Source organism: Octopus bimaculoides, chromosome 25, assembly GCF_001194135.2.
Source record: "Octopus bimaculoides isolate UCB-OBI-ISO-001 chromosome 25, ASM119413v2, whole genome shotgun sequence".
Classification (NCBI taxonomy): Eukaryota; Metazoa; Mollusca; class Cephalopoda; order Octopoda; family Octopodidae; genus Octopus; species Octopus bimaculoides.
The window spans coordinates 1,396,020-1,406,588 of NC_069005.1; the positions used below are offsets into that span (position 1 = coordinate 1,396,020).

At 39.2% G+C, this 10,569-nt stretch overlaps 1 protein-coding gene across 7 annotated transcripts in view; it reads left to right on the forward strand.

Annotated features, from left to right (window-relative positions):
* The window catches only part of LOC106876047 (recombining binding protein suppressor of hairless), a 137,888-nt gene that overhangs the window by 88,009 nt on the left and 39,310 nt on the right, over nucleotides 1-10,569 (forward strand). For 6 of the 7 annotated variants that reach the window (XM_014924434.2, XM_014924431.2, XM_014924432.2 and 3 more), the window contains one exon: nucleotides 4,555-4,777. In XM_014924434.2, coding sequence (XP_014779920.1) covers nucleotides 4,555-4,777 — 223 coding nt within the window. Of the gene's footprint in view, nucleotides 1-285; nucleotides 537-4,554; nucleotides 4,778-10,569 lie in introns of those variants that run through there. The other variant, XM_014924440.2, reaches the window with a different exon arrangement.

A 10,569-nucleotide genomic window follows, 5' to 3' on the forward strand; every position in this document is an offset into this window, starting at 1 on the left:
CACTAGATCAACGCTTGTGTATGCGTGTGTGTGTGTGTGTGTGTGTGCGTGTGCGTGCGTGTGTTTGCTTGCTATACTCACAGCCACTCACTCCCTCTTTTACTTCATAAACCAGGCTCTCTCTCAATCAATATAATTGCTGCACCATCCCTCATACACACACATATATATATATATATATATATATATATATATACACACACACGCACATGCATGTGCACACATATATATTGTTGATATACCTTGAAGTATCTGCTTTATATGATTCTCTTTCCCTCTCCTCTCTCCTCACCCCACACTCTATCTCTTTATATATCTAATTCATTGTCTCTTCCCCCCTCCGTCTGTTTGCCTGTCTGTCTATCTATCCATTTATCAGACCTTCCCCCCCCTCGCCCCACGACACTCACTCTCTCCCAGTCATTCATAGAGAAGCAGCATTTTTTTTTTTGTTTTTACTCAGAGGGAACATTATTTGTTTTCACAAACAATAATCTAGTTTCATCTACTTCCTCCTCAATTACCCGGATTTACAGGTAATCAGATGTTCTGTTTATCTTTTATTGCACTTCTCGTCTTGGCTGTTTTACTTTCATTTCTCGCATAAATCCGTGTGTGTGTGTGTGTGTGTGTGTGTGTGTGTGTGCACGTGTGTTTTAGTTATTGTTGTTCAGTTAGTTATTTGTATCCTTGTATAATATTCCCCCTATCTTCCTATCAATCTAGCTCTCTCATTCTCTCTCTCTCTCTCTCTCTCTCTCTCTCGCTATGTATATATGTATGTATGTATATATGCATGCATGTATGTATGTATCTATCTCTCTCTCTATGTATGTACATATCTATCTCTCTCTCTCTCTATGTATGTATATATGTATGTATGCATGTATGTGTATGTATGTATGTATATATCTATCTATCCATCCATCCATTCATCCCATCCGTCCGTCCATCCATCCATCCATCTATCTATCTGTCTATCTATGTATCCATCTATCTGTCTACCTGTCTTATTCTATCTATCTATCCTATCTCTCTGTCTATCTAATCTATTCTATCTACCTAATCTCTCTGTTCACATGGATTAACTGTTAGTACCTTTAAAAAAATAAACATATCCACTAATTTTTGTAACACCAATAGATAAACATTAACTTTAGCATCATAACATATCTGGTCCTTAATTCTAACACATCCTTCAGTATCACATGGAAAACCCTTATCATCTCCACAATTCACCCACAATTAAAAAACAAAAAAAAAAAATCCACACTTTGCACTTTTGAATCTTATGAAATCTGTCACTCCCAAACTAAAATTACATAACAGAATCTCTGAACCCATCTCTTTTTGTAGATATAGGACTTTTAGAACTTTAAAATATTCTAAACCTATTGTGTTCTCAAATAAACAAGCTCTTCTTCCCCCAGTACTGATATATATTTCCCATACCCTGCCAGTGAAAATCCTCATGCTGTAAATTTTGCATTGGTTCACCCTTTATCCTTGTTCTATTTAGGATATTAAGGTTGGGAAGTTTTGCTTCCCAACCATGTGATCTAAGGTTCAGTTTCATTGTGTGGCACCTTGGGCTGGTGACTTCTATGATGGACCTGGGCCAACCAACACCTTGAGAATGGATTTGGTGGATGGAAACTGAAAGAAGCCCATCTTGTGTATGTATGTATGTATGTACATCATCATCATTATCATCATTTAACATCTGTTTTCCATGCTGGTATGGGTTGGACAGCTTGGTAGGAACTGGCAAAGCTGGCAGCCACACCAGCTTCCATTGTCTGTTTCCGCTTGGTTTCTACAGCTGGATGCTCTTCCTGATACCAACCATTCTATAGAGTTCAATTTTCATATGGCACCAGCAATCAATGCTTTTCACATGGTGCCAGCACCAACATCAAATCTTTTCATGTCATGCCTCAGTTTTAGGATATCAATTCTGTTGTGGTGGGCAGGTCTTTTTGAGTACAGAAATGCCCCACACATCTGGGTTCTCTATCATCTCTTTCGTAAGGCTCAGCATCTTGAGATCAGCCTCCATGACTTTATCCCATGTCTTCCTGGGTATCCCTCTTTCCCTCCACTTTCAGTGATCGGCACTTGTTTATGCAACTGTCCTCATCAATTCTGTATCATGTGACCAGACCAGTGCAGTCTCCTCTCTTGCACACTGCACGTAATTCCTCTTATGCCTAACTTTTCTCTCAATGTACCAGTGCTCTATCACTCATGCACACTGACATTGCACATCTAGTAGAGCATACCAGCTTCATTCCTCTCTAGTCTTTGTATATCTTCTGCATCCAGGGCCCATTTCTCACTACCATGTAGCATTGTAGTTTGTACACATGTATCATACAATCTTCCTTTTACTCAGAGAGAGAGAGACCTTTGGTTGCCAACAGAGGTCAAAGCTGTCTGAACTTTCTCCATCCTGTTCTTATTCTAGCAATTACATTTTCTGTACAACCTCCTCCACTGCTAATTAGGTCACCTAGGTAGCAAAAATTATCTACAACTTCTAGAGAGCCTCCAGGACATTTGAAGAAATCAGTTCTCCATGTATCTGTGGTCTTTATGGCTCCTGTACATCTTCCACATCATCATCATCATCATCATTTAACGTCCGCTTTCCATGCTAGCATGGGTTGGACGATTTGACTGAGGACTGGTGAAACTAGATGGCTACACCAGGCTCCAATCTGATCTGGCAGAGTTTCTACAGCTGGATGCCCTTCCTAACACCAACCACTCCGAGAGTGTAGTGGGTGCTTTTACGTGCCACCGGCACAAAGGCCAGTCAGGTGGTACTGGCAACGACCACGCTCAAAATGGTCTCACTTGGTTTGACAGGTCTACACAAGCACAGTATATCACCAAAAGTCTTGGTCACCCATCACTGCCTCCATGAGGCCCAACACTTGAATGGTGCTTTTTACTTGCCACTGGCACAGGTGCCAGTCAGATGGCACTGACGATGATGATAACGGTGATGACTGAAGGTTAAGCAATTGAGTATTGATTAGACTAGTATTTTGGAATAGACATTTATTAACGACCACAACCAGCAGCAGCAGCAGTAGTAGTAGTAGTGGTAGTAGTGGTAGTGGTAGTAGTGGTAGTGGTAGTAGTAGTAGTGGTAGTAGTGGCAGTGACTGTGGTACATAAAGTCTCTTGTTTCTGTAATAACATTTATATCAGCAACTGACTTCGTTCGTTTCTGCCCTTCTCCAGGAAACATGAAATGTATCAGTTGCTATGGTTACTGTTAAAACAAACAACAATAAATAAATACATAGAACAACAGATTGTTATTGGATTTCTAAAGTCGTTTGCGTTCCTTATCTTTGTTTATGTCCATCTTGTAATTTCTCACATCTTTTCTCCCTGATTGATCATTTCCACAGTTCAAGCATCAATGCTGGTCGTGACGGCTGCACTCTCTGCTCCAGTTGTTGGTGCAGCAACTCGGTGTTATTATACAGGAGACTAAGTTCCACTCGATTCTTCCCCGTTCATTAAGTCTTGGGGTCGATTTGTTCAACTAAAACCAACATTTAGCTTCAGTCCACCGAGGTTGACTTTGCCTTTCATCCCTTTGGAGTCGATTGAATAAGTACCAGTTATGCACTGGGGTCGATATAATTGACTTAATCCCTTCCCCCAAATTTGATGCCTTATGCTTCTAGTAGAAAGAATTATTATTATTATTTATTGCCTTTGCACAGCTTCTAACGCTGGAGATGTACTACAGTGAACTAAGGTAACGCCCCTTATTTTTCGAGCACCTTCCTGAGTATTTGAGCGGTTCCAAGCAGTGCTGTTTTCTGCAAGTGCTCCACCCTTATTGCAGCCCCTGTTTGTTCCATGTACTTTTCAAGATTTTTGCTCACTGTTCCCAGGGTTCCAACAATTATTGGTACTACTACCACCTTTTCTATCGACTCCAACTGCTTAACTCCCCAAGCTAACCTGTCATATCTCTCGACTTTTCTTTCTTCCTTATCGCATACCTTGTTGTCAGTTGGGCATGTTATATCTATGATCCAGCATAGTTTGTTTTCTTTCTCAATTAAGACTATGTCTAGTTTCCTATTCTCTATCTCATGGTCACACTGAATCATAAAATCCCATAGGATCTTTGCATTATCCTTTTCGGTGATGCATCCAGGTTTATGTTTGTACCACTTTTTGCTCTGTCAAGTCCATACTTGTTGCAAAGTGTCCAATGGACAATCCTTGCTGTGTTGTCATGACGTCTCTTATATTCTTTCTGGACTAGTGACGTACATTGACTGGTAATATGCCATACGTTTTCACCATTTTGTCCACAAATTCTGCATTGTTATTATTATTATTATTATTATACAAGAATCTTGCAAACCAAATACAAAAGTGAAAGATGAATTTTATAAATTTCCATTTCTACAATATTTTAATATTTTTTTCTTCTTCTTATTGAATCCAATTTCTGATGTTTGTTTTCTTCTTCTTATTGAATCCAATTTCTGATGTTTATTTTCTTCTTCGTTGCAGGGGCTTCAGAGCACTTAATGCCAGCTGGGTCCCTAACACCACCTGACAAAATAAGTGGCGACTCGATTTCTATGGCAAACATCCGTCCACTTGGCATCAGTACGCTAACCAATACAATCAAGACCCCACCAAGTCCAATGCCTACTCCATCTCCACCAATCAATAGGATTACAGGTGATATTGATCATTCAGACTCAAGGATTACTCACCCGTTTTCTCGCAGGTAAGAAATGTTACTTCTTAGTGACACAATCGGTTCAGAATACCAAATTATAAACTGGTTACAACTGTGACCGACTCTATTTTAGTTCATTGAGCTTGCAAAATGGCTAAGTCCATCTTGGTGTAAAAGATTTTTTATGACCAGTTGTGATATGTGTTACATATTTTCTCAATTTGCAGTGTGAAGACACATGGCTTAGTGGTTAGAGTATTTATCTCAGGATCATGAGGTTGAGAGTTCGATTCCTGGAGGCACATTGTGTCCTCGAGCAAGTCACTTTATTTCATGTTTCTCCAGTCCACTCAGCTGGCAAAAAAAGAGCTGTACCAGTAATCCACAAGGGCCAGCCTTGTCACATTCTGTGCCGTGCTGAATATCCCTGACAACTACGTTAAGGGTACACGTGTCTGTGGAGTACTCGGCCACTTGCACGTTAATTTCACGACCAGGCTGTTCCGTTGATTGGATCAACTGGAACACTTGTCATTGAAACCGATGGAGTGCCAATTAGTGTAGAGTTCAAATCACAGTAACTGGTTGATGTGCCCTTGATGTAGCATTTAAAAAATGGTTTTGAAGTTGCCTTTACCACCCCCCAAGGATTATGACATTTGTTACCACTGTTGTTGTTGTTGTTTAACCCCAGGTCAGCCCTGATCAGAACCATGACCAAAGATGTTCCAACCCTAATCACCCCCATTCTGTTTTTATACCAAGCATTGCATTAGTCAGCATTTTCTCTATTGAGCCCTTTTGAAATCACTCTCCTTGGGACCACCCCTGGTCCTTTGATAAAGCCTTCCTATTTTAAAGTGATCTAAATTAAAACTTTACATCAAAATTTTGTGTTAAGTTCCAAACAGTAACTGACCCTTTTCCTTTCAATATTTCTGTTGAAAAATACCCTTTAACCCTTTAGCATTTAAACTGGTCATATCCGGCCAAAAGTATTCTGCCTGTTTTATGTTCAAACTGGCCAGATCTGGTCTCTCATACCAACCCTACAATATTGTTTTAAAAATTAACAACTACCTCATCAAAATCTCATAGCTACAAGATAATGTATGATTAGTTCAAAACAATGTAGATGAAAAAGCATTAATTTTGGCAGAATAATGCGAACACTACAGGGTTAATTTTAATTTATTTCATTAAAAAATACTAAAGCAGCCAAGATCTTTGGAGATCGGCCATTCTTGATAAGACCCGTCAAGTCAAATGAGATTGCATTCGTGGCAGATGCCAGTGTCATGTAAATGGCCCATTAAAAGCACCCTTCAATCGTTGGCCGATATGCTGTGCTTGTGAAGACCCGTCGAACTGAGTGATATTGTAGCATTTGTAGAGAGCCCCTTCAAATGTGGTCGCTGCACCACCGTCAGCAGCTGACACGATTCCTTCAGGGTGCAGGTCCATGGCCTCTCGAGACCGACAGATGCTGACTTGGGACATATCAGCATCAAACAGGACAAAATTTGCTAACTACATGGGACACTAGCACAGACCCTTGAAACTGGGACATAGGAAGCCCATGCGCGTGCGTGCGTGTGTGTGTGTTGATTTGATGAATTAATCAGGAGACCTCCACTAATTGCTTGGACTCATCTTTTCTGCCTTCCAATCCTTTTATTTTTTTACTATCCTAGAGGCTGGTTTTTTTTTTTTTTTCAAAGAGATTAATTTTTATGATTTTAGAATTAGATTAATTTTAGTTTTCAATATTTTTAAGCAAATATCTGTTAGTTCTTCCTTTCTGCCAGATTTTTCACAAGAGAGAATCTAAATTGTCAATGCCAATCAAGAGGTTCACAAACTATTTAATATTTCATTTTATTTAAAAATTATTCTAGAAATCGAATGAGCTCAACAATTGTAATCATTTATTCAGACATATTTCTGAAAGATGAACTTACAAGGAAGCAAAAAGAAAAAAAAAGAGAGAGAAAAAAAAGAAAAAAGCACCGAAAATTTAATTTGAAGTAAAAAAGAAAAAAAGCAATTAATTCCTTGATATTATTTTTGTACGTCAAGAGTTATTCCCCTTAGACTTTAAAGCACTTTTAACCTCGCCAGTTATTGTTAGTTTTTTTCTTCTGTTTTTCACTTTCGTTTGTTGAAATTTTTTGTTAAAACGAACGTGGTAACTTTCCACTTGAAATAAGTGAAGCAATCGTTTCACCTTTGTACTAAATTAATTAAGTCATTATTAAGGTAGTTACTGTAACAAATAATTTAGTTACGGTGGCGAATGTGTGTTTGTACATTGTAGTCAAGCTACTCCAGTTAGTTTTGCATGAGCAGACACACATTTTATTTGTTAAGCATTTCATAAAGAAGATGGAAAATTAAATTGTAACACAGCATAGAGTCTTTTTTTTTAAGTATCAAGCAGCGCTGAGGGCAAGCCGGTGGAGTTTCTAGTAGTTATTTGACCTGTTTTGTGTTAGAAAGCAGAGCTTTTCAGAAATATTTCATGCGTAAAATAGAAAATGTTAACTTTTCAGATTTATTACAGATCTATATATTGAGCTAACTTGTTGAATGAATTATTTATTCAGTTAATACTTTTAAATTAGGTTTATCATAGGATATGTTATGGGTTGGATTTAGAAAGACCTAGTGGGGCCCCTGGGCCAACAGTATTTGGGGGCTCCTATGATTTTGCTAATTGAATGCATAATAAGACAATAAAGAGGGTTCAGTTCAATCTAGGGGCCCTAAACAGTTTGAAATGGTTCCGAAACTTAAAAACGCCTGTGTAAATTCAGAGGGATTCAGTTAAATTTTATGGTCCTTAAAATCTAAAAAAGCCCAATAAATCAAAAGAAGGCTTGATAAATTTTTTTGTGTGGCCCATAATTGAATCTTGTTAAGGGGTTCATTACAATGAACTTGCTGTTATTTTGAGCCAGTTATTTTGAGTTAAGTAGAAGCTTTTCAACTTTTCAGAATTTTGTAATTTGATTAATTTTATTGTCTGCTAAAAACAGCAAAAATATGAAATATAAAATAAAATAACAAAAAAATATAGTAACATATATATATGTAACCTATATCAATTACAAAAGCATGATAACAGTGTACATACATGTGCACGTGTGTGTGCATGTATATTCCCCTTATGTGCACCTTGGGTAAACATCTATTATAACCTCAGGCCAATCAATGCTTTGTGAGTGAATTTAGTAGACTGAAATTTAAACAAGGCTATGTTTGTGCGTGTGTGTGTGTGCGTGCGTGTGCGTGCGTGCATCTGTATGTCTGTGTGCGCACACATGTGTATATGTATCTATCTATGTATTTATATATCTTTCTACCTGTGTCCATCTGCATATATGTGTGTGTGTGTGTATAAAAGAGGCATAAATGATGGGAGTGTTGGAGAGATGAGAGGATATCAGAGACAGAAGATAAGTTTGACAGTACACACACACACACACACACACACACACACACACACATATTAGATCATATTTTGTCTCCCAGACTCCATCACCACCAGTTTTAACATCTATTTCCCCCATGCTTGTACAGGTGGAAGGGTCTTCTCCTGCTGCACTGCTTCATGCCATCTCCTCTTCCAACAACTTCAGATGCATCTTCACCATTTCGTCCCAAGTCTAGTTTCTGTCTACCAAACCCACTCACAAAGCTTTGGTTGCTCAAGGTGCCATGCAGCTGGACTGAACCCAGAACCATGTGGTTGGGAAGTAAGCTTCTTATTACACAGCTACTCCTGCAGCTGTGTGTACACACACACGCACACACACACACACACACACAAACACACACACACACACACAGAGGAAGATAGGTGATGTGGTTATTAAGATTGATCTTAAATGCTTGAAGCTCACAAAGATGGTCCCAAAGAATTGTGGCAAACGTAACGCTGTGCTGGAGACCAGATTCCTTCTGACCGTCTGTTGTGGATCTGTGCAGAAATTTCTATTTTGTGTTGTTTTTTTTTTTGCGTTTGTTTGCAAAGTGTGTTGTGTGCATCGATGCAGGGAAGCATCTCTTGAATTTCTTCGTTAAAAAGAATCTGATCTGATCTCGAAAATCTTGTGTGTACAGAGTTTCTTTCTTTGTTCCTTTTTTCAACCTTCCCTCATTGCAGAATATGTGATAAATGGAATCAAGCAGGTAACAACACATCGTAGGCTTGAGAGCAGGGTACAGGGGGTGTATGTGGACCTCCTAAAATTTTGGTGGTGGGGCAATGAAAATACTCTTGGGTTGGACCCGGATTCCCCCCTCCCACTTAAATCTCATCCTTGCACTTATGCAATGCAAGACCTGAAATGACCCCCTTCACTAATTATCAATATCCACCACTGACCTCATCACTGACCTTTTCACTATTAGCTGTCAGTCACCCCCTCCCATCAATCTCTTCCCCTCTCCCTATCTCTCTCCACCACCATTACTCCTCCTGCCACTCTTCTTCTTTCCTTCCCCCCCTCTTCCCAACCACCCTGTTTCTCCCTTCCACTCCTTGCATACTCTCTCTCTCTCTCTCTCTCTCTCTCTCACTCCCTTCTTCTTCCCTTTTACTGTGGTTCAGTTTTTGACAATTGCTCTCCCTCCCTACCCACCTCCCTCTCTCCTCTTTCTTTCTCCCCCCCCCTCTGTCCTATCAGTTGCATTGCCCAGCACAAACAGAGACCCGACACCCTATTACATCCAGTAAGAAGCCCCCTTCACCTCGCAACACAGAAGCTGACTTTTACAATTGTCCTGGCAAAATAACAGCCATTCCATTCTGTGAGAAAGGTGAACCAAATGCAAGGCAGATACGGCGCTGCCACTGACTTCTCTTGGAAGGCAAGAAACTCTAAATAAGATCTCTCTCAGATGTGGTGACGTGGCCCAACCCATTCCATCAAGAAGACTGGATGTAAAAGCAATGGATGATGACGATGATATATCATCATCATTTAGCATCCACTTTCCCTGCTGGCATGGGTTGGACGGTTTGATTGAAAACTGGAAAAGCTGGAGAGCTGCACCAGGCTCCAGTCTGATTTGGTTTGATTTCTACGGCTGGATGCCCTTCCTAACACCAAACACTCCAAGAGTGTAGTGTGGGTACCTTTTACATGTGTGTGTGTGTGTGGACAAGTGCATGCACACGCATACACACACATACACACACACACACACACACACACACACATACAAAACTTGTTTCAGTATTGTTTCAGTTTCTTTTTACATTGGCAACAGTTTCAGCTTTACGATAATACTTTGTTGGGTGCATAAAATTGTAACTCCATGCATGGATGATATTTTCAGTCAGAAATATTTTTGCAAAACTGTCATTTCTGGGACTTACTACACTTTTGTAAAATGCTAAACCGTTCTACTACACTTCGACACTTTTCATCTGAAGCAGCTGGAGATAAGATAGTTTGACCAAAAGAACCAGCTACTGCAAGCAAAATTAAATATTGAAAAAACAAAAAGACATTTGGCCAAATTTGGACACACGACAGTGCTCTATATATAAAGAGCACTTAATACTGGATTCATTGACCCTTTTGTTACTGTATTTATTTTGAGATGCTCTATGTTTCTTTCAATTAATCTTAAATATAACAAAGAATTTAGTAAAATAACTTAGTTATCATTCAGCTAGTGTTAGGAACATAAATTGTGACTAAGGTTTGGTCGAAGATTTTAATTCAAAACTTATGAAAACAAGACATTTGTACTCAGATGCTAGCATGGAAGGTGGACGTTAAATGATGATGATGATGATGATGATGATGTATATGTATATATATATA